The following is a 25,228-nucleotide window of genomic DNA, read 5'->3' on the forward strand; positions in this document are numbered from 1 at the left end:
GAAAGAAAATATTTATATGGAAGTACCGGAAGGTATTTTAGCAAGTAATAACCAGGTTTGTAAATTGAATAAAACATTATATGGCCTAAAGCAGTCGTCCAGGTGTTGGTATGCACGGTTCGATCTCATTCTCAAGGAAATGGGTTTTAAGAACTCTGAATTAGATCCTTGTCTGTACATATTAGATAAAAATTGTATAGATAAAAACGTGTATATAGTTCTGTACGTTGATGATTTAATTATTACTACTAAAAATAGTAATTTATTACAAGCGTTTAAAAACAGTTTAATGCAAAAATTTCAAATGACTGATTTGAAGGACTTAAAACTATTTCTTGGTATTAGAATTCAAAGAACAACTAATACAATTTCTTTAGATCAAACAACATATTTGCAAAATGTTCTAAATAAATTTTCTATGAAAGATTGTAATCCATCGAATTCACCTTTTCCTTCTAAAATCAATTTTGTAGCTTTAAATTCAGACACTCACTATGATGCACCTTGTAAAAATGTTATAGGATGCCTTATGTATGCAATGCTTTGCACAAGGCCAGATATTTGTGCTTGTATTAATATATTAAGTAGATATCAATCTAAAAATAACGAAGAGTTGTGGAAATATTTAAAACATCTCTTACGATACATTAAAGGTACAATTAATTTAAAATTGGTTTATAAAAAATCTGAATATAAAGAGATAATAAGTGGGTATGCAGATTCCGACTGGGGAGGTGACGAGAACGACAGAAAAAGTACAACTGGCTATTTGTTTAAGGCTTTTAATAATTGTACAATTTCGTGGACCACACGAAAACAAAATACTGTCGCCGTCTCTTCAACGGAAGCTGAATACATGGCTCTCTTTGAGGCTGTGAGAGAAGCAGTCTGGATAAGGTCATTGTTAAATAGTATTTCTATACAAATAACAGAGCCTATTGTAATATTTGAAGACAATAATAGTTGTATATGTATTGCCAATAACCCCACAAATCACAAAAAATCTAAGCACATAGATATAAAATATCATTTTATTAGGGAACAAATCGCTAATCAAATAATAAAGCTAGAACCTATTTCCACAGGAAATCAACTAGCTGACATGTTCACAAAAGCGATACCTTCCAAGAGATTTATAGAATTAAGAAAGAATTTAAATTTGTTTTGAAAAATAATTCATGTTTTGTGTTAATCAAGTAAATGAAGGAATGAGTTTATTTAATAAATAAAACTATGGTTTATGTAACTAAATAGTTAGTATTTTATTTGTAAAAATGAGTAATGAAAGAAATTATGTTATGGTATTGTTATATTATATTAACTTGTATTTTTGAGGGGGACTGTTGGAATATACAAAAATTCAAGCCTCTATACATAATAGATTTCTCTTTCATTATATTATTCAATCTTTCACTCATTCACTTTCGCTCACCACTCATTCAATCAACGAACAGCTTTACTTGATTATTTAATATTCATTATTAAAAACATTGTCAAACAGTGCAGACGTGTCTTATTATACCTACCCCATTTCCCTTCAAGAGAAAATTTCGACTTATCTAGTGCACATATCAAATCAAATCTAATTATTCTTTGTTCAAGTCGGTCCAAAACCCATATACCTATATTATTGAATGTTAAATGTAAATATAAATATACCATCCATTATTATAAATCGATTCTATCGAGAAGAAACGGCAAGAAACTCTATAGTTTCCATATTCCCAAGTTTTTTTTTTGATAATGGTAGGCGGACGGTCAAATGGGCCACCTGGTGGTAAGTGGTCAACACCGCCCATAGATAATGGCGCTGTAAGAAATAATGATCATTCTTTATATCGCCAATGTACCAGAAACCTTGGGAAATAAGATGTTATGACCCTTGTCCTTGTAGTTACATTGGCTCACTCAACCTTCAAACCGGAACACAACAATACTAAGCACTGGCGTTATACGCAGTGGCGTAGCTAGGTGGGTAAGGGCCCCGGTGCATAGAAAAAGAATCGGGCCCTCGCCTCCTCTTTAACGTATATTGGCATTCAAAATTATAGATAGTAATAAAAATGGGATACAGGATACAGTGAGTTGAACATATCATTAGTAAGTTAAATCCATGAAGTATGGATTTATCTAACTCTATTCAAAGCTCTTTTCATAGCTTAGGTTAGAGGGCCCCCAGAGCTCAGGGGCCCTGGTGCACTGCACCACCTGGCCCTGCGATAGCTACGCCACTGGTTGTACGATAGAATATCTGATGAGTGGGTGGTACCTAACTAGACGGCTAACACAAAGCCCAACCACCAAGCTATTTAGGAGTAAAGGTAATAAGTTTTAAGGGTTTCCCAAGGTATCAGACAGTAATAAAAACTAATCTTATAAGAAAAAAAAATATTTTTATTACTTCATACACTTATGGTAATATTGACAGGCATATCTCTATCTGTTTTCTTTATGACGACTTTTGTCTTTGGTCGTGTGTTTTCCCAGTTTCCCATAGCGACTGTCGTAATCGTAATATCGCCTGTGCTCACTTTTCTCTTCTCTTCTATATTCATCTTTTCTGTCTCTATGTCTTTCTCTGTGATCATCGCTTCGTCTCTCTCTGTTCTTAGAACTATATATACGGTCCTCACTATGAGAATCGTTATTCTTTTCCCATCTTTTTCTATCATCATATCTACTACATCTTCTGTCTCTCTCTTTTGAATACGACGAACGTTCTCGCTCACTTCTAACTTCGGAGTGTCTAGCGTCCTTGTTACTGAACTTATCTGCGCTATCTCGTACGTAGTGCTCCCGATCATTGAAGTTTTCTCTCACATTTCCTGTCTTATACTTATCAATGTTTCGTGCGTGTTTGTCTTCATGTCTGTTTGTATAATTTCGTGACTTGTTACTAATTTTCTCACCAGTTTGCTCGATTTTAATTCCCGTATTTGAACCTGTGTATATTTCCATCTGTGAATAAAAGCACACATAATTAAAATATGTATATATGTTTTTGAATCTCATTCAATATCTTATTCTCAAATTCAGTCATTTAAAAGAGCCACGTAACAATTTTTAATATTCATTAAATTGAATAAATTTATATTAAAAACAATTTTATGCAATGCAGTAAATGTGTTAGGTTTATTTGTATGTATTAGTACACACTTGCGAGGCGATGAGATCCCTGAGTGTGCAGGAGTAGTTCCGGGCGGGCAGCGACACGCGGTACCGCGGGCGCCGGCGCCGCATGTCGCGCAGCTCGGCCAGCACCTCCAGCCGAGACTTCTGCTTGCTCTCCGATGGACCAGAACTACAGACGTTATAAAATATTTAAATATTACTAACATTCACTACTTGGTTTTTTTGATATGAGCTTTAAATTAAAGAATTTAAAGCTCATCAGTCTGGCTATTAAAGAATAGCCAGACTTAAAAATAGCTGTTAAATCTTATTATAGATATGAATACCGTGCCCCAGGAGGGATGTATTATTAGTTTACCTTTCCTCCTCATATCCGTACAATGATTGTTACTCTACTAAAAACATCCCGAAGGGAGTCTCAAGTTCCATATTTATAAATAGATATTTAAAATAGTAATTTGGTCCTGCAAAACACTTGCAATTTTAACTCTGTTCCAAACTAAATTCCCCTTAGAAAGTCAGAATTAAGTATAAAGTTCAATAACAAATATACCTGGGTAGTGCTAGATCGGAGAGGTCGTGAAATGATGGCATAGTGTTAACGACAGCATCGTGAATGGCTCTTCTTTCATCTGTTGTGTATGTTGTTGTAATCCGATCCAAAGTCAGTGGCTGAGACACTACACTTCCGTTACCTTTGTTGATGAGTTAAGCTTGCATTAAAGTTAAATTACCACATACTATCATATGGCTCTAAAGTAAAAGGTATTTCAATAAAATTATTTGTAAGTTACTATTAATATTGTTAACCAGAATATGGATCAGGTATATAAAACTTATTTTAATTTAAAATCAGTTTAAGACATATAGATAATAAATTGCAAATATGATGTCTCCATTATTATTTGTAGGACAAACAAATGTTATCTTATTAAAAAAGGATACATTATGTCAAGAGCATTTTCAAACTGCTATATACTGTAAGTACAAAAAGAAACAGAAAAGAAATTATATTATTGCAGATGTATAAAAACTATTTAATGTTATACTGCTTCAAATAACACATGAAACCTTACCTCTTTTAAACAATGAATCGTTTTCTGATGCTGAATCTATTATCTGTTTTATTTCATCGGAAGCTGAAAATAAGAATACAAAAATTATTTTTGTTTATTTGATTATTAGTAGTTGTTATTGCCTTGCTTGTTTATAAAAGACATCATTTTAAACAATATGTGAATTTAGGCATGGTAAATATAAAAGTAAATGACCAATTATTTAACACAGCATGTTGTATGTTTAATAAAAAAACCAACATTAAAGACTAACTATAATGTTAAAAACTTACTAAATTTTACAAGAGTCTTAGCACTTGGTTCCAAAGGCTCGGGCAAAAAGACATTTGAATGATATCCTTGATATTTAAGAAAACATTTATCTTCATGTACCTTTTGTTTTCTTAGTGGTATTCTATGATTTGTATCAAACTTGCATGTTACCAATGGCTCCGCCTTGAAATAAAAGTTAAAGGATAGAAATAAAAACATTTGAACTAACATAAATAAAATAATATAAAACGTATAAATATACATTGCTTAATTTTTAATGTAAATTAAACACTTATTTCACTTTTATAATAAACACTAACCTCCATTGATTTGTCTTTATCCCACTGTAAATTTTGAAGTATCATACTAACTTCTTCATCAACTTCTTTTATAAAATCTCGTAATTGTGACAAATACTCGTGTCGTGATTCCATCTTCTTTTATATAAAAATTAAGCATAAAAATTTATCTAATTAAAAGTATACAGACCCGCAAAGAAACATGAAAAAATAATGACAGTATGTTATGCCCATAACTATAAAATTATAGTCCTTACTCCTTATAATTTTATAGTTATATATATATATCAATTTGACAGTAAACATTCAACACATGGTATTGACGTTTATTACGATATTTCCGTTTAAAAATATAAACCAAATGAGTATGTAACGAACAAAGCTCAATATTAAAATTTTATTCAACTAGTATAAGTGTATTATCTATGATTTTATTTTAATCAAATTTACTTTAATATAGTAGAGATCCATTATGGATAATATATTAATTAATAAACATTTAAAAGATTTTTTTAATATGGTATCTATAAAATAACAAATTTAATTAAACCCATTTTATTTGCTCTTCAATTATTATCATAATTATGTAAATTATGTTAATAGGAATAAGGTTTGAGATTGTACATTTAGTGCATTTTTTTAAAAGGCTTTGACAGCTGTCATTACTTCAAGTATTCTTTTATCTGTGATGCCTAGGAAGACGTGTGCTTTTGCAGGCCGATCTTTCTGAAATTCTGAATGTTTTTAAAAAATGGCAGATTCTGAGGTAAATTCGATATTCACGCGATATTCGTTGCTATTGAACTAAAGTTTGTTCTTATTGTGTTTATTTTTTATCAGGTGTTGAAGACGTTAAAGGACATTCCATTTAAAATTCAGACCGCAAGTTTAAAAGAGAGACGCAAAGTTCTTCAAGAAATACAAATTGTTTTATCATCCCCTGGTAAGTCCATTAATTTTAGATAAAAGTAAATAACGTGATGTGAAAAATACGTGTCATATACTATAAAATAAAAAATATATAGTATAGTTAGGTTATCTAGGGTTTATAGAGTAGCTGTATTGATCCATTATTCTTTAGTTTACACTACGGAACTGAACATAGCTCCGATCCCCGGTGCATTCAACGAATATATTTCATATGTAGATGGCAGGAGAGTCCTGTACACTTAACTTCAGTGCAATATCAAAACTTCAGTAGCCACTATATATTTAAATTAAATTCATAAAATTTGTCTAAAGTTCAAATTCAAATATACTATGTATTTTCAAAATATAACTTAATAATTTAAACCTTTAATTATACAGATGTTTCTCTTATTTTTGTACAGGTATAACAGAGCCAGCTGTACGTTTTGTGTGTCGCATATTGCTTTTAACCTTAAACCGCTACCGGGATTCTACATCTCAGTACTATGTGAAGTGCCTTTTGGTATATCTCAGCAAAAACCATAGAGAATGGACTTTGAAAAATCTTTTGCCTTTATTACTGGAAGTATCTGAAAATTTAAAATGCACATCTCCTACGTAAGTGTCATGAAATGAAATATTATTCAATCGACTTTGAACATAAACCACAATGATTCTAACTATCCTAACTGCAGCATGCAGGAGGTAAATGCAAAAAAAACTATACCAAACCTCACTTATATTATGAAATAATACATTTTAATTTAAATACAATAAAATTCTTTGATTTAGCATTTGATTTTTTTTTTAGCAAAAGTACAAGTCAGACTGGTTTATATGCACTGCGTTGGACAACAATTTTAGTAGAGGGTTCTATTAATGCACCAGATGATGTCTTGGATTATACCACTCTGGTGCTGGCCCAGGCTAACTTGCTTGCTGTGGTCACCGCATATGGGGATAAAAAGAAAAATGAAAAAGGATATTCAATGGTAATTAAATGGAATTTTTTTTTCCATATATCATTAATTTTTATAATATTATAATTTATTTTTTTTTAAAGTTACATAATTCCTGGAAAGCAATGGGAAGTGAAAAACTTCAGAAATGGTTGAATGTGTTGCTCTCACAACCTCCGGATTCTGGGCCCCAAGTTTGTGTGGCATTCTCTGCATTGTGTCATCATGCAAAGCAGATAAAGGACGAAGTGTTTATCTCTAATCACAAGGTAAATATTGTACTTAGAACAAATCCATTTGTTAAATTATTATACTACTTAAAAAGATTAAATTTAAAACAGAAAAATCTACTTGAACTTATTAACAGCAATTACATTAATCCTGTCCATCTACAGCATAAAATCTCAATGGTTTATAATAATGTCCATACAACCTTGCAGGCAAAAATGCTCGACAGTTTGATCAAAAGCCTCATAACTGTCAAAGCTCGACCTAACTCAAATTTCATCAAGGGCTCATCAGACCTTCTACATTTGTTACAAACATCAGAAGTGCAAGAAACACTCCTCCCTGCTCTACAAAAAGCTATGCTTAGAAGTCCCGAAACCATAATTCAAGCTGTGGGGGAGGTGGTAGCCAATTTAAATGTGTATGTTGATGGAGCAGCTGTAGATATTGGCAAGAGTCTGATCGGTAAGAGTATTACTGTAGTGAATGCTGAACTATTATACAATTGAAAAAAAAATATCTAAAAGTGTTTTCTATACATAAACATGAATCTATATTCAATTGTGACAGTTAACCTCCACTCACGAGATGCGTGGGTGCGCAGCGAGGCGGAGGGAGCGTTGCGTGCTCTGGCACGGCGAGTGTCTGCTCCGGCGGCCGCAAGTGCTCTGCTCTCACATGCCTTCGCGCACTACAACGGTGCTAACGGGAAACTCACCTCCAGCGAGGACAAGATTGCCGTACTCAATGTGAGCTCATTTTTGGTCTTATTACAGAAGGATCATGGATTAAGTATAGTTTATCAGGCTAACAATCTTTATGTATAAGCAATATCAAATCATCAAAATCTCTCATAGGGCGTGAGCACATTGAAGGAGCTAGCAGTGTCGGAGGAGGAGCGCTCGAAGCTATTCGACGAAGTGGTGATACAGATATCCCGCGTGCTCGATAGTGAGTCTCACGAGCGAACGCTCGGGGCCGCTCTGGAGACCCTGCTCTGCTGGACGGAGAGCATAAATGCTCCATTACCTGAAAAGGTTCTGCAAATATACAAGGTAAGGTAGACGTTTTCTCGCCTCATCGGAGTCCCTGCACGGCACGGCGGTGGTGATTCACAGATCGCGTGGGCTCGTGTTACAGAAGGGGCTGTCCGCCAAGAGCGCGACGCAGGCGGTGCGCATCGCGTACACGTCGCTGGTGGCGCGCGCGCTGCGCCGCGGGCCCGCGCACGCCGACGCGCTGCGCGCCGCGCTGCTGGCCGCCGTGGAGCGGGCGGCGCAGCAGCCGCTGCAGGTACGCCGACACACTGACGAACTCGTCTCGCCTTCTGATTAATTTTAACTTTTGTTAACGAAGTATATGTATGTATATTTAAAAATGTAAAGATAAAATATGATACTCGTAGCACCTCGTCGTGAGCGAGGGTATCAGCGCGATGGCGGCGCTGGCGCAGCTGGACGAGGAGGGCACGCTGCCGGCGCAGGGCGCCGCGTGGGCGGCGCTGACGCACGCGCAAAAGCACGTGCTGCTGCACGACCGCGTGCTGGCCGCCGCGCCCGATGACGGTACTGTCCCCTTTCGCATCCCTTCATTCACTTCATTACTTCACTATTTTTATATTGATCTCTTTTACATTAGACATTATTATCAGTATTATATTGCTTTCGAGATATTGAATTGCGAGTTGACTATTATTTAAACATAACTAGCCAAGCAGTAAATCATTTTTAATTAAAAAAAAGTTTTATGCTTAAATTGTATTTTATTTATGTATTTTTATAGCATATTGTTTGAGACGAACGGCTTAATAAAGGGTTTCTTTTTTTATTTCATTTAATTGATGCATTTGCTCGAAGGTAGTGCTATAACATTTACCCCTTTATAGTCCTAACGCAGGTGGTGCTCCTATGCAGAATTGTATTGGGAAAGTACGAGAGTGTAGCGAAAGACCAAAATTCGCCAGTGATGAAGGCATTTATAATGGTACTTTTATCACCCATAAAGTCCGTTCGATCAGCCGCTCTAGAGGAGGCCAAATCGCTACTCGCTAATCAAGATAAAGCCTCCTTAGCAAAGAATCTAGTGGGGAAACTTAATGAAGTTCTGGATGAAGGAAAGATATTCAGTGTGAAGGAAAAGACACCACCTGAAGAGAAGGCTGATGTAACAGGGAAGATGATATTAGATTGTATTCACGCGCTGTGCGCGTTCAGAGGTGAGACTATATACTTCCAAATTTGATTTATAATGCTTCACTATTCCATACAAATGAATTGTATAATATCAAATTTTATTTTTGTATAGATTACAAACAAGAGGATTTAGAAATTCTCGCGCTTGAAGCACTGCCGTGCTCTCATCAGCCGCTAGTCGTCGCACTGGACAAGCGCGCCTGGCTCAAGGTGGTCGCCTATTTACGACTGGACTCTCAGCGTCTGGTCGCCTCCCATATCAACAAGTTGAAAAGCACATACATTACCGAGTTTACACCTAATGAGGTAATATACCATTTCAATTAAAGGAATCTATTTTTAAGCAATAGTTCCATTATCTTACAATGACATTCCAACTTCGGACAGACGGTGTGTGCGGTGGTGTCGACACTGGTGGGCTGCAGCGCTGAGGGGCTGGGCGGTGCGGCCCTGCGTGTGGCGCTGGAGGCGCTGCAGCGGCCCGAGCTGCTGGCCGTGACGCGCGACGACTACTTCGTCTACCTAACGCCGCAAGGGCACCTGTACGACAAGAGCGTCGTGCCAGGGTATGACGTCGATACTGTACAGTAGGACTCGTGTAGCACCAGGCATATCTATAAAATCGGAAAGGACTTGACTAACATAATATTATAATATCATTAGAAACGAAGACAGCAGGGAGATGAATTTAAAGCGCGAAAGCAAAGCCTACAGTTACAAGGAGCAGTTGGAGGAGATGCAACTTCGTCGCGAGATCGACGAGAAACGCCGGCGAGAGGGGAAGGTCAAGGAAGTGAGTACCGGTCGACGTCCGTCACGATCTACACTCGAATCGCTACCGATTTACCTCTCCATAACCCAAATGTATTCGCAGGTGCCCCTGACGGCGAAGCAGAAGGAAGCCATAAAAACTCAACTCGCCAAAGAGAGCGCCATCCGGGAACGCCTCACCCTGGTGAGCGGACACCTCTCGTTCCCGACGAGCACCAGCTCGTACCCCACTCGACGTACCCTACTCACACCCGTGCCCTCCTCGGCAGCTGAGCGGCGGCGTGGAGCGGGCGGCGGCGCTGCTGGAGGCGGTGGCGGCGGGCAGCCCGGCGGCGTTGGGCGCGGGCGCACGGCGCGTGCTGCGCGCGCTGCTGGCCGCGCTGCGCTCGCCGCTGGCCGCGCCGCGCCTGGCGCCCGCGCACCGCCGCTTGCGCTTGGCGCTGCTGCCGCGCCATCCGCAGCTGGCCGACCACGTCTCGCGCGTCACGCTCAGGTCGACGCCCTCTCCTAGCGAACGTAGTCGTCCGCAGTGCAGGATCCCTTCACCTTGCCGTTTTATGTCACAGGCTGCACCGGCCGCAGTGCGACCTGGACCCCAGCTGGGAGGAGGAGGATCTCGGAGAGGCGACGATTCGCACCATTAATTTGGTATACGCCGCGACTGCTGCCAAGGCCGGCAAGCCCGACGATGATATAGTTCCCGACGAGACCCATCACTTTACCGCTCCCGGGTTTTGCTACGTTTTCCCTCTGATTAAAGAAGGTGCGACTATGTTTATTTATAGCACTTTTTTTTAACGGAGACTTATCATCAATATTATTTAACCACAAAGCATGTGTTAAGTTAACAATTATTCTGACTTAAGTGAGCGGATGCAGCAGTTCCAGGCTAAAGGGACATAACATAAATATATTATTTGCATATACTTCATATTTTACATTTCATGTCGTAATCTTCACGCGTTGTATGGAAATATAGGTATGACGAGCAGCTGGGCGTCCTCCAACGAGACGATGGTGATGAACGGGCTGGCAGTGATCTCTCAGCACGCATCGCTGCGCGGCGACGCCAGCTGCCTTCTGTCGCGCGAGCAGCTGCACCCGCAGCTGTTTCCCATCGATCAAATGTTCCGGCTTCTGATCGACCTCATCAGTGAGTAGCGCTCCTAGGCTCGTGGCTCCGGCCGGCCCGTGCTCACCCCCGTGTCCGTGCAGGCGGCAGCAGCGGGCGCGTGATGGCGGCGTGCACGGTGGCGCTGCTGGACACGGCCGCCTGCGCCGCGCGCGCGCCGCTCTTCTTCGACGACGTGCTGTGCCTGCTGGACGGCTTGCAGAACCCGCTGGAGGTTAACCCACTTGCATCATTTATACATATTTATATTAAATATCAAAATCATCGGAATGGTCAGATGTTAATGTACATTTTTTAACTATTATATATATATGCAGGTGGTGCGCGACGCAGCACTGAGAGCGTTGCTGTGCGTGATAGAGTGTCTGCCGCCCTTCCTGGAGGATCCCGAGTATGCGCTCTCTCTCACCATGCGCCTCTATGTGGCCACTTTTGACGTGGCCGAGGATAACAAGTGCGTTTATACGACATTGGTTTTTACATGTAGGCGTACAGAATATATTTAATCACGTTTCGATGAAAACGACGCGCAGAACCCTGGCCACGGTGGTATGGTCCAAGCTCCCACGTGCCGAGTCGTGGATAACGGACGCCGCCGAGGAGATGCTCGAGCTGCTGCTGCAGCAAATACAGCACCCCGCGGAGGAGCTGCAGCAAGCCGCAGCCGACGCACTGGCGGAGCTGGTGGCGCGCGCGCCCGACCCGTCGGCCGTCGCCGACAGAGTGCTGCAGAGTCTTCACGACGTCTACGACGAGAAACTGCCGGTGCGTCTCCCTCCCAGTCCCTCGCCACGCAGTCGAACCCTCGTAACGAGCGCCTCGCCCGCAGCTGATCCCGGCCGTGCTGGACCAGTTCGGGCACGAGCAGGCGGCGGCGGTGGATGCGTGGGGCGCGCGGCGCGGCGTTGCCCTGGCGCTGCGCGCACTGGCCCCGCGCCTGGCGCCCGCCGCCGTGCCCGCCGCCATGGCCTTCTTCGTGCGCCGCTCGCTGTCCGACCGCAGCGAGCCCGTGCGCGAGGCCATGCTGGCCGCGGCCATGGCGATCGTCGAGCTGCACGGGAAGGTAAGCGCTTTCTGATCGTTTTCATTGGTCACTCGGTTTGATGGATTTACTTACGTAAGACCCGACTGTCGCTCGATGCTATTCAGGAAACGCTGAGCAGTCAGCTGCCAGTGTTCGAGCAGTTTCTGGATACGGCTCCTAAGTCTGGCGGCTACGATGCAGTTCGTCAGAGCGTGGTATTGCTGGTGGGGTCGCTGGCGCGTCACTTGGCACCCGACGACGAACGTCTCCGCCCCATCGCACTGCGTCTGGTTAATGCACTGTCGACGCCTAGCCAGCAGGTAACGTGGTTGCACCTTCTAATACTATACATTAAACGTAAAGGCTCATATGAAACACTTTTTTATTAACTATTTTATTTTATAATTGTCTATCCCGCTGAGTTTCTTTCGCCGGTTCTTCTCAGGTCCGAGGTGCTAAATTCCGAACCGGTGGTAGATTTTTGACAATCAATAAGCAAGTGCAAACACTTCTATATTGAATAAAGATTTTTGACTTTGACTTTGACTATACATGTTAATCAGGTACAAGAGGCAGTCAGCAACTGTCTTCCTCATCTAGTCACGTCACCTGCACTGGAGACCGACATCCCCGCCATAGTCGCCAAACTGCTCAAACAGCTACTCACTGCCGAAAAATACGGAGATAGGAAGGCGAGTCCGCAACTTTAAAAAAGTTTTGGATATTTTACTACATCCAAGTGATGTCATGTGATAATAAATCATAATTTAATTTATTCAGGGGGCCGCTTACGGTATAGCCGGTGTCATCAAGGGTCTCGGTATACTGTCGCTCAAGCAGCTGGACGTGATGGGCAAGCTCACAGATGCTATACAAGAGAAAAAGAACTACAAATATAGAGAAGGTACTGCAATTGAAAATTTAAAAAATAGTACGCAATGAAACAATTCCACACTAACGCGAGCTCGGCCGCAGGCGCGCTGTTCGGCTTCGAGATGCTGTGCAGCAAGCTGGGCCGCCTGTTCGAGCCCTACATCGTGCACGTGCTGCCGCACCTGCTCATGTGCTTCGGCGACCCGTCGCAGTACGTGCGCGCCGCGGCCGACGACACCGCCAAGCTCATCATGAGCCGCCTGTCCGCGCACGGGGTCAAGCTCGTGCTGCCCTCGCTGCTGGCGGCGCTGCAGGACGACAACTGGCGCACCAAAGCCGGTACGCCGACGTTCTGATATTCTTGTGAATAAACTCAATCATCGAAGGCAGCATCTCTAGAGGAGTGCCGATTTTGCAGGTTCGATCGAGCTGCTGGGCGCGATGGCATTCTGCGCTCCGAAGCAGTTGTCGTCGTGTCTGCCGTCCATCGTGCCCAAACTCATAGAAGTGTTGAGCGACTCGCACATGCGCGTGCAGGAGGCTGGCGCGGAAGCGCTTAAGGTCATCGGTTCCGTTATACGAAACCCCGAAATTCAAGGTAATGTAGAGAAAAAATAAATATTTTTGAGTTGTTGCATAGTCTTCTGACAAACTTTATAAAAATGAGCTGAATGTATTTATAGAGTATTAAAATGTCGTCGTTTTGTACGATAGATTTAACACTAATGATAATGAATAAATAATTTTGGTTTTGTCTCGTAGCAATCGTGCCCGTTCTGCTGCAAGCGCTCCAGGACCCGTCCAACAAGACGTCGCTGTGCCTGCAGACCCTGCTGGACACCAAATTCGTGCACTTCATAGACGCGCCGTCGCTGGCGCTCATCATGCCCGTGGTGGAGCGCGCCTTCCTCGACCGCAGCACGGAGACGCGCAAGATGGCGGCGCAGATCATCGGCAACATGTACTCGCTCACCGACCAGAAGGACCTCCTGCCCTACCTGCCCAGCATCGTTCCCGGTCTCAAGAGCTCGCTACTCGATCCTGTACCTGAGGTTATTATGATTTTCAAAAAGTAAGAAAACAGAAGGTTCCAATAAAGTCATGATGGATTGTGATCTCACCCTATAGGATTATTCTTCGTATTTTGTTTGTGTCGCACTAACAGCGTCGGGTGTGTAGAGTGATAAGGTAACATTTCGTTACAATTCGCCGGCAGGTGCGGTCGGTGTCGGCTCGAGCGCTGGGCGCTATGGTGCGCGGCATGGGCGAGAACAGCTTCGAGGATCTGCTGCCGTGGCTCATGCTCACGCTCACCTCGGAGTCCAGCTCCGTGGACCGCTCGGGCGCCGCACAGGGCCTGTCCGAGGTAGTGGCCGGCCTCGGCAGCCACAAGTTGCATAAGATCATGCCCGGTACGCTTCTTATTTTAATCTTTTAGCTTTCGCATATTTATTTTAAAATGACGTCTTACTTTACCCCAATTTGTCAAAATTCCTATTGGGATTTTCTTATAAGAAACAAAAATGGTAATATATTTTAACTTGCCATATTTTTCATCTTAACAGATATAATAGCTACAGCCGAGCGCCCCGACATCGCCCCGCACGTGAAGGATGGGTACATCATGATGTTTATATACATGCCAGGCGCCTTCACCGACGAGTTCACGCCCTACATAGGGCAGATCATCAACCCGATCCTTAAGGCTCTCGCCGACGAGAACGAGTACGTGCGCGAGACCGCACTCAAGGCCGGCCAGAGGATCGTCAACCTGTACGCGGAGACCGCTATCACGTTGCTGCTTCCGGAGCTGGAGCGCGGACTGTTTGACGACAACTGGCGCATCCGATACAGCTCCGTGCAACTACTGGGAGATCTACTCTACCGTATATCCGGCGTGTCCGGTAAGATGAGCACGGAGACGGCGTCGGAAGATGACAACTTCGGAACCGAGCACTCGCACAAAGCGATTATACGAGCGCTTGGACCAGATCGCAGGAACAGAGTGCTGGCCGGTCTATACATGGGCAGGAGTGACGTGGCACTGATGGTCAGACAGGCCGCGTTACACGTCTGGAAGGTGAGCTTGAAAACGTTAAATTTCTTGTCAAATACTTATTTATCTTCATCGCGTTTGATAAGTATTTCAGCCATAATACACTGCGACGAGCCTTATTTATTATTATTTATGAGGAGGGTTAAATGAAACACGTGTTTGCAGCCTAACGTCTAAGAGTACATTTGATTAATTATTATGCTTTATTACAAGCTTACATGCACTTATTACTAATCATCTTCTTAATATAGAAACTAAAACTTAAACACACACTAGAACAACACCTCGTTCGTTGATGAACCAATATATGTCTCAAGTTAATTAAGCTGTGTTGTATAATGTTTAACTGAGCAACTCCTCTGGATAAAAATAATTATCTCACTTCAGGTGGTCGTTACGAATACTCCGAAAACTCTCCGTGAAATATTGCCAACATTATTTAATCTTTTACTGGGCTGTTTGGCGTCCACGAGCTACGACAAGAGGCAAGTGGCTGCAAGGACACTCGGAGATCTCGTAAGAAAGGTAAGTTTTAAATCAACCAGTATCATAGCATCGCTCTAAATATTGTATCCTAACGCACGCGTGACTGCAGCTAGGCGAGCGAGTGCTGCCCGACATCGTGCCCATCCTGGAACGCGGGCTACGCTCCGAGCGCGCCGACCAGCGCCAGGGCGTCTGCATCGGCCTCGGGGAGATCCTCGCATCCACCTCGCGCGACGCCGTGCTCAGCTTCGCCGACGGCCTGGTAACGCATGATACATTGTTAATTGGTACTCATATTCGATTTACATATCACATACTCGTCCCATTGCTGAAAGTTATCGATCGATACTCGAAGGGTCGACATTCGAATTAACACCCTCGAAATAAAATGGCTAATGTTCGAATATCGAATAGTTAAAAGTAGCCTTATCTGTTCGTTTGTTAAACTACATGTGTCACGTGGTCCCGCAGGTGCCGACGGTGCGCACGGCGCTGTGCGACGAGCTGGCCGAGGTGCGCATGGCGGCGGCGCGCGCCTTCGACTCGCTGCACGCCACCATCGGCAACAAGGCGCTGGACGACATCCTGCCGCCCATGCTGGACGCGCTGAGGGACCCCGACCCGGCCGTCGCCGACGCGGCGCTCGACGGACTCAAGCAGGTCTGCGCTGCGTACTTCAGAGCAAACTAACAAAATAAGGATTTTTATTCAATCGCTACCATAAAACTCTGTACAAAATCACTCAAATATGGATGGCACTTCGGCTCAGGTGATGGCGATAAAGTCTCGTGCGGTCCTGCCGTACCTGGTGCCCGTGCTGACGGGGGCGGGCGGCGGCGCGGCCGACACGCGCGCGCTGTCGGCGCTGGCGGCGGCGGCGGGCGGCGCGCTGACCCGCCACCTGCCGCGCGTGCTGCCCGCGCTGCTGGCGGCGCTGGTGGCGGCGCGCGGCACCCCGGCCGAGGCGCGCGAGCTCGACTACTGCCGCGACGCACTTCTACCCGTTATCGACGACGCCGGAGTCAGAAGGTATACATACTTACTATTTATACTATACTTTATTTTCATAGAATCTAGATTCAAATATATTCTTATAGGATTTAGTAGTAATTTTGGTATCATAAAGTTAGTTGCCTGACTTTGCAGTATTATCGACACCCTGATGGAGTGCGTGCGCGGCGAGGGCGAGGAGGGCAAGCGACGCGCGGCGGCGGCGCTGCTGTGCGCGTTCGTGACTCACACGCGCGCCGACCTCATCCCGCACGTGCCGGCGCTGCTGCGGGGCCTGCTGCTGCTGTTCGCGGAGCGCGAGCGCGACGTGTTGCTGATGGCGTGGGAGGCGCTGTCCGCTCTCACCCGCATGCTCGAGGCGGAGAAGCAGCTCGGCTACGTGTCCGAAGTGCGCCAGGCGGTGCGGTATGCGGCAGCCGATCTCAAAGGAGAGCCCTTGCCCGGCTTCTGTCTCCCTAAGGTAATGTTGAAAATATTTAATAATCTTATATCAGAAAAACAGTCTGATCTTTTTTTAATAAATATTTTATATATATAAATACATATAATTTTTGTCTCAAATATATCTATTCATTATTCGTAGGGTATAGCACCAATTTTGCCATTGTTCCGGGAGGCCATCCTTAACGGTCTACCAGAAGAAAAAGAAAACGCTGCCCTGATGTTAGGCGAAGTCATCAAGCTGACGACAGCCAGTGCTATTCAACCTTCAGTGGTTCACATCACGGGTCCACTCATCCGTATCCTAGGTGATCGCTTTAACTCCAGCGTCAAAGCCGCCGTATTAGAAACACTAGCCCTACTACTATCTAAGGTAACAATCTTGACTATTGCATATCTTTTAATTCTAGTTTTTATATGTTAAATCTAACTTCATGGAATTGGCGGTTCGCAGGTTGGCGTAATGCTCAAACAATTTTTGCCGCAATTACAAACGACATTCGTCAAAGGATTGAGTGATCCGAATCGACCAGTGCGTATTAAAGCCGGCCTCGCCCTCTCCCAGCTAGTACTGATACACACCCGTGCCGACCCTCTGTTCCTCGAAGTGCACAACGGAGTCAAGAACGCAGAGGACTTGAACGTCAAAGAAACGATGCTTCAAGCTTTGAGAAGTGTTATAACTAACGGTGGAGACAAAATGTCGGAACAGCTCGCCCTCACAGTGTTAGCGATGCTGACGTGTCCCGCACTGCTGGCGCACCCGGAGGACCCGCCCCGCGGCGGTGCCGGCGGCTGTCTTGGGGCGCTGCTGCACTGTCTCGCACCTGCGCACCGCGACGCTGCGCTGCTGCACCACGTGCTTGCGGCCGGCAACCCGACCAATCAAAATGCCGCAACGGAAGACTGGCTTCTTACACATGGGCGCTCCTGTGCGCTTTTTGTAGCCCTCAAAGAGACACCGGAACAGATATACCGTGACCACTTTGAAGAGAAAATAGATAAAGCTCTCCTAGGCTACCTCACCAGTGATAAGACTCCTATCGTGTGCAATGGCATCCGAGGTATTGGCTACTTGATTCGCCATCTACTCAAGAAGGAGAGGCCCGTGCCGCCAAATATACTCTCACAGTTCGTTAGGGTAAGTATTTTTTCACCACCGACAACAAAACATCGTTATAGTATAAGTTAAAATATTCAAACCTATGATCATTTAATAAATATAAAATAATAATTAACCGAATTGACGCATTGTGGTTGTGTGATCCACAGAGCATGAACCACAGCAGCAACGAGGTGAAACAGCTGATGGCGCGCGCATGCACGCTGGTGGGCCGCGAGGGCGCGCTGCAGGCCCGCGGCGCGGGCGCCGACGTGCTGCGCGCTCTGCTGCCGGCGCTCGTCAACGGCACCAAGGAGAAGAACACCTACGTGCGTGCCAACTCGGAGATAGCTCTGCGTGCCGTTCTACGCCTGCCGCAGGACGACGCCTTCCACCAGGTGACAATATATTCAAATACAAATGAAAGACGTTTTGCCATTTAGAATATTTTCTTTCACTTCGATCTATACCATTTTGTACTTTTATGCAAACAGTGGTACCCAAAACATGTCATTTGTCTGTTTATTTTATTTTTATGAATTTAATTCGATTGTTAAAAAAATATTAGTGCAGGCAGGATAATAAACATTTAATAAAATTAAAAGTGCTTACATAATGTTTATTTTGGTTTGATTTGATTTAACTTAATGTTTCGTCAATAGCAATGCATGTCGCTGCTGGAGGAGGGCATGCGCGAGGCGCTGAGCGACGTGGTGACGCGCGTGCTGCGGCGCGCCGTGGTCGACGGCCGCGACGAGGATCTCGACTGCACGCTCATTACCTGAGCGATTACAATTTTATCAATTATAAATAAATATATCTGTTTATAAATATATTTTTGCCTTTTTATTTAAACGAATGATTCTAACCTTACGACCTTTTCATGCAGATCTATATGATAATTTTTTTATGCCAAACCAATTTCTGCCTCTTCATTATAACTGATGTCCTTTCCATTATAATATTATACATCTAAATGCGTTTTATTGTGACATGTTGAAGAATGGATAAAGTATACATAATTTGACATTATCATTTCTAAATATTAATTTATAATATTTTTTATTAAAAATTAATAAAGCGATACGACGCTACATATGATATAAAGAGATCCAAATTATTTAAATAATACACAAATAATTTATTAGTTAATAATTGCCACTCATATCATAATGATCACCAAATCTATAATTACTTATCTTGTCATCAGTGCGGACTGCGGACTAGCAGGGGGACGGAAGGGACGGCTCGCCCCGATCCTCCAGCCTTGAGGGGCCCCCGAAAGCATCCGCGTTCCCCAATTTAATTCTAAACAAGACTAAAAATGTGCTTAGTATCTACGTCCTACATAATTTCATCAAAAACTTCACTCTTCAGTCATCTAGACTTACCGCGGTACTAATATTCTTATTATTCCTTTAAATCCCAGGAATATATTTGCACTTCAGTATATTCACTCTTGAACGCCTACATTATTTACACTCACTACATTCTATTTACGTCGAAAAATAAAGAATGGCCTCATTTAAAATATATTGAATTTCATTACGTTTATATTTAATAGTTTATTAATGTATACTGATATTTTCGCGAACTTGTAAGAGTAAGACTGTTGGAATATACAAAAATTCAAGCCTCTATACATAATAGATTTCTCTTTCATTATATTATTCAATCTTTCACTCATTCACATTCGCTCACCACTCATTCAATCAACGAACAGCTTTACTTGATTATTTAATATTCATTATTAAAAACATTGTCAAACAGTGCAGACGTGTCTTATTATACCTACCCCATTTCCCTTCAGGTTATGGGCCCAGGTCATGTTTAAAGTTGTTTAAATAATTAAAATTAATAGTAAAAGTGTTACTCAAAATGGATTCGCGAAGTAAAAGAAATATACAACAATTTAACGGTGATCGCTATAGTACTTGGAAGTTTCGTATAAGGTCACTACTAGAAGAAATGCAGTTATTGCCTGTTATTGACGAAGAACCACCACCAATACCAGATAATGAGTGGATTAAGAAGAATATGCTAGCAAAAGGTACGATTGTAGATTACTTGGGTGACACATTTTTAAGCTTTGCAAGAGGTTCTTCTACTGCAAAATCCATAATGGCCGAACTAGACAAAGTATATGAGCGGAGGAGCTTAGCGACTCAATTAGCTTTACGTAAACAGTTACTTAATATGAAACTACAGCCAGATGTGACACTATTCGAACATTTTAACAATTTCGATAATATAATTACTGAATTAATATCGGCTGGTGCAAAATTGGATGAGATGGATAAAATATCACATTTACTTTTAACTCTACCCACATCATACGATGGTGTTATAACGGCACTGGAAACACTTGGAGAGGAACAATTGCATCTATCTTTTGTAAAAACTCGTCTTCTAGATCACGAAGTCAAACTAAAGAATACCACGACGACAGAACTCAAAGTTTTACATACATCAACGAATAAATTCAAATCGCAGAACAAAATTGGATTCGATAAAAGGAAATCATATAATTATTATAAAAAGAAGTCATACACCGGAAATTCATCATATAAAATTTCAAAATTATATTGTGATTATTGTGGACGACGAAATCATATGAAGAAGGATTGTCGATTTTTCAAAAAGTTACAACAAAATGGAGGTAGTAGCGGCAGTAAAACAGCAGCTGCGAGCGCTTTGCAAATCAGAAACGATAACGAGGACAGTTTCGCATTTATGTTTTCAACGTGTAAGTTGTCAAATTCTTATAAATATCATATTAATAATATTGTTTTCATTTTAGATTCGGGTGCAACTGACCACGTTGTAAATAGTAAGGAATTATTTTCTTCCTACTCAGACTTCACAATACCGATTAAAATTGGTATAGCTAAGAACAATGAAAGCATTCAAGCGTTTGGTAAAGGTACAATAAATGTCACTACTAATTTAGGTTTTCAAGGGGCGATTAATAATGTATTATATGCGCCGGACGTGCCATGTAATTTAATATCTGTATATCGTATTCAACAAGGAGGTATGGTTGTTATATTTAAAAATAACAGTGTTTATATTAACAATAGTATCAAGTGTTTAGTATCGAGTGTTATCAGTAATAATTTATTTAAATTAGTTTTTCAAGTGCATACGCGATCTCAACATAATTTAAATTTGTCTCAAACTTCTACATCTTACGAACTATGGCATAAGCGTCTAGGTCACTTAAACAAAAATAAATTTAACATTCTAAAAAACTTAATTGATGATAGTTACCTAATTAATGATATTATGCCTAATGATACATTATGTGAGTCTTGCATACTTGGTAAACAGTCGCGGTTGCCCTTTGCAAAATCAAAAGATAAATCAGTCAGAAATAGGCCACTTTTTATAGTTCATTCCGATATTTGTGGTCCTATTACACCACCTACATTTGATGATAAAAATTATTTTATTACTTTTATTGACGATTTTACTCATTATACAGTAACGTATTTGATGCATTCTAAATCTGAAGCATATAAATGTATGAAAGACTACGTAACAAAATGTGAAAATTTATTTAATTCTAAAGTTGTTAATTTATATTGCGATAATGGCCGAGAGTATCTTTCAAACGAATTCAAAGAATTTTGTGTTGAAAAAGGGATAATGTATCATTTAACGGTTCCTTACACCCCACAGCAAAATGGTGTATCAGAAAGAATGAATCGTACATTAACCGAAATGGCTCGAACATTGGTTACAAGTGCGAAATTAAATAAAATATTTTGGGGTGAAACTGTTTTAACAGCTACTTATTTAATTAACATACTACCCACTAAAACTCTGATAAATAAAACACCATACGAAATGTGGCATGGTAAAAGGCCGAAAATAAATCATTTAAAAATGTTTGGATCTACTGCATACGTTCATAACAAAGCTAGAAAAACTAAATTTGATGAGAAATCTTTCAAGTCAATATTGATCGGTTACGATGCAAACGGTTATAGATTATTCAATATCGAAAATAATCAAGTTTTTATAGCTCGCGATGTTATTTTTGACGAGTTAAACTTTGAAAAATCACGCCCTACACGTAGCAGTAGTGACAACATTGAAACCCTTTCAAAATTTAGTAAGCCCGAAATTGATTCGGCAAAGCTAAAAATAGATCAACAACAAGATTCTTTTAATGACAATTCGTTGGACGGTTCATCGAATACCACTAATTTAAGACGTAGCGAAAGAATTCGAGAATTACCCCCAAAGAATTATAAGCAAATGCACGATCCTGATTTATTTTTATCTCTTTTTAATGATACGCAATCTTTACCTACATCATATAAGAATATTTTCGATAGGCACGATTCTGATAAGTGGTTGAACGCTATACACGATGAAATTGAGTCGCTTCGAAGCAACCAAACGTGGACATTAGTTATTAGACCGAAAAATGTTAATATTATAAGTTGCAAGTGGGTATTTACAATTAAAAATAATGAATTTGGTGAACCTACACGTTATAAAGCTCGGTTGGTTGCTCGAGGTTTCACTCAAGAGTATTTACAAGACTATCACGAAACGTTCGCACCAGTGGCTCGGATAACTACTTTTAGATTTATATTAGCACTGGCAAATCAGTTTGATTTACATTTACACCACATGGACGTTAAAACCGCGTTTCTAAATGGTATATTGAAAGAAAATATTTATATGGAAGTACCGGAAGGTATTTTAGCAAGTAATAACCAGGTTTGTAAATTGAATAAAACATTATATGGCCTAAAGCAGTCGTCCAGGTGTTGGTATGCACGGTTCGATCTCATTCTCAAGGAAATGGGTTTTAAGAACTCTGAATTAGATCCTTGTCTGTACATATTAGATAAAAATTGTATAGATAAAAACGTGTATATAGTTCTGTACGTTGATGATTTAATTATTACTACTAAAAATAGTAATTTATTACAAGCGTTTAAAAACAGTTTAATGCAAAAATTTCAAATGACTGATTTGAAGGACTTAAAACTATTTCTTGGTATTAGAATTCAAAGAACAACTAATACAATTTCTTTAGATCAAACAACATATTTGCAAAATGTTCTAAATAAATTTTCTATGAAAGATTGTAATCCATCGAATTCACCTTTTCCTTCTAAAATCAATTTTGTAGCTTTAAATTCAGACACTCACTATGATGCACCTTGTAAAAATGTTATAGGATGCCTTATGTATGCAATGCTTTGCACAAGGCCAGATATTTGTGCTTGTATTAATATATTAAGTAGATATCAATCTAAAAATAACGAAGAGTTGTGGAAATATTTAAAACATCTCTTACGATACATTAAAGGTACAATTAATTTAAAATTGGTTTATAAAAAATCTGAATATAAAGAGATAATAAGTGGGTATGCAGATTCCGACTGGGGAGGTGACGAGAACGACAGAAAAAGTACAACTGGCTATTTGTTTAAGGCCTTTAATAATTGTACAATTTCGTGGACCACACGAAAACAAAATACTGTCGCCGTCTCTTCAACGGAAGCTGAATACATGGCTCTCTTTGAGGCTGTGAGAGAAGCAGTCTGGATAAGGTCATTGTTAAATAGTATTTCTATACAAATAACAGAGCCTATTGTAATATTTGAAGACAATAATAGTTGTATATGTATTGCCAATAACCCCACAAATCACAAAAAATCTAAGCACATAGATATAAAATATCATTTTATTAGGGAACAAATCGCTAATCAAATAATAAAGCTAGAACCTATTTCCACAGGAAATCAACTAGCTGACATGTTCACAAAAGCGATACCCTCCAAGAGATTTATAGAATTAAGAAAGAATTTAAATTTGTTTTGAAAAATAATTCATGTTTTGTGTTAATCAAGTAAATGAAGGAATGAGTTTATTTAATAAATAAAACTATGGTTTATGTAACTAAATAGTTAGTATTTTATTTGTAAAAATGAGTAATGAAAGAAATTATGTTATGGTATTGTTATATTATATTAACTTGTATTTTTGAGGGGGACTGTTGGAATATACAAAAATTCAAGCCTCTATACATAATAGATTTCTCTTTCATTATATTATTCAATCTTTCACTCATTCACATTCGCTCACCACTCATTCAATCAACGAACAGCTTTACTTGATTATTTAATATTCATTATTAAAAACATTGTCAAACAGTGCAGACGTGTCTTATTATACCTACCCCATTTCCCTTCAAAGACTTTTTTTTAATTAAGATAAACACTTATTTATACACACAAATGTAAACTAAATAAAAAGCTTGTAAAACTACATTTTTTTTAAAGCTGGGCTGCCTCATTCATTCGGGCCTCTGATGGACTTAGTCCGCCACTGCTTGTCGTCTATTATCTCACGAAAGCACGCCATGTAAAATTAGTTTTATTTTGCAATTTTTTAAAATAAAATATGGGAATGTTTGAAAAAATGAAATCATTCCCCCTCTCCGCGTTCGGCCGTGGGAGGAGGAATCGTTGATTTCATGCTTCATTTTAGCATAGGAATACATTTCGCCGAAAATGTACTACATCACTGCGTTAAGTGGAGGTCGCTTTATAATAATGGTAAAAGTTTTGAAAAGTCACTCTGTGTACAACGAAAATAATTATTTATCCCAAATCTGTCTTCAACTTTCAGTTCTTGATAGATGTTGAAATTTGAAAGTTCATGACTATGGAAATAATATAACAAGAAATCTTTTTTTTCCGAGAACTAAACCCAACACAGCCAAAACAGCGTTCAAATCTTATTCATAGGAGCTTTTTTTCAAATGTGAAGATTTGTTCAAAATACTTCCCACTAAATACTTATAATACTTCTCACTTCTTGACTGCAAATCTTGCCGAAAAACTTATAGGTAGTAAAGAAATTACCATTTTATGTATACAGCATTTTGACAAATATCAAAAATTTGTATGTTTTGCCAAAACTCGATTTCACAAAATAGCAATTAAGCATATAATATCGTATACCCGATCCATCGTAATTTCGCTAGTACAAGGTGGGATCGATAATAGATCAAATCGCAAGTGTACCAAAACTAAACAACGCTTAGAGTCCGTTTCAATATAACGCCTGAACTTTTCCAAAATAAATATGGCGCAGCCAACTGGTTAAATTAGCATTTTAATTAACAGCAGCCGTTCAACCAGCGGCCTGAATGACATCGGCCAATACAACTTCCAGTTCCATTCATAGAATATGGAGTCACATGTAAATAATAATATTTATATTGATAGTTATCGCGCCAATTACGTCGTTCGCA

At 40.8% G+C, this 25,228-nt stretch overlaps 2 protein-coding genes across 2 annotated transcripts; one reads left to right on the plus strand and one right to left on the minus strand.

The window, feature by feature from the left end:
* Positions 1-2,404: 2,404 nt before the first annotated feature.
* LOC125064745 (U11/U12 small nuclear ribonucleoprotein 48 kDa protein-like) lies at positions 2,405-4,996 on the minus strand. Its single transcript, XM_047671944.1, has 6 exons — positions 4,781-4,996; positions 4,481-4,643; positions 4,209-4,271; positions 3,686-3,827; positions 3,157-3,301; positions 2,405-2,958 (listed from the first exon to the last, which is right to left on the minus strand). The coding sequence occupies exons 1-6, from the start codon at positions 4,892-4,894 to the stop codon at positions 2,437-2,439; spliced, it is 1,149 nt and encodes a 382-aa protein (XP_047527900.1). The 5' UTR covers positions 4,895-4,996; the 3' UTR covers positions 2,405-2,436.
* Positions 4,997-5,448: 452 nt separating this feature from the next.
* LOC125065014 (eIF-2-alpha kinase activator GCN1) lies at positions 5,449-18,778 on the plus strand. The gene is made up of 39 exons (XM_047672407.1): positions 5,449-5,525; positions 5,600-5,702; positions 6,091-6,286; positions 6,480-6,660; positions 6,732-6,896; positions 7,068-7,320; positions 7,426-7,604; positions 7,713-7,910; positions 7,996-8,148; positions 8,261-8,420; positions 8,741-9,070; positions 9,160-9,353; positions 9,435-9,613; positions 9,711-9,840; positions 9,922-10,002; positions 10,088-10,311; positions 10,385-10,581; positions 10,798-10,971; positions 11,034-11,164; positions 11,268-11,404; positions 11,484-11,715; positions 11,780-12,013; positions 12,100-12,294; positions 12,538-12,666; positions 12,755-12,878; positions 12,950-13,186; positions 13,266-13,445; positions 13,610-13,899; positions 14,064-14,259; positions 14,413-14,927; positions 15,291-15,428; positions 15,499-15,651; positions 15,861-16,049; positions 16,159-16,418; positions 16,536-16,860; positions 16,984-17,214; positions 17,296-17,982; positions 18,114-18,341; positions 18,606-18,778. The coding sequence occupies exons 1-39, from the start codon at positions 5,511-5,513 to the stop codon at positions 18,726-18,728; spliced, it is 8,046 nt and encodes a 2,681-aa protein (XP_047528363.1). The 5' UTR covers positions 5,449-5,510; the 3' UTR covers positions 18,729-18,778.
* The last annotated feature ends 6,450 nt before the right edge of the window (positions 18,779-25,228 follow it).

The sequence above is a fragment of the Vanessa atalanta genome, chromosome 6, assembly GCF_905147765.1.
Source record: "Vanessa atalanta chromosome 6, ilVanAtal1.2, whole genome shotgun sequence".
NCBI lineage: Eukaryota > Metazoa > Arthropoda > Insecta > Lepidoptera > Nymphalidae > Vanessa > Vanessa atalanta.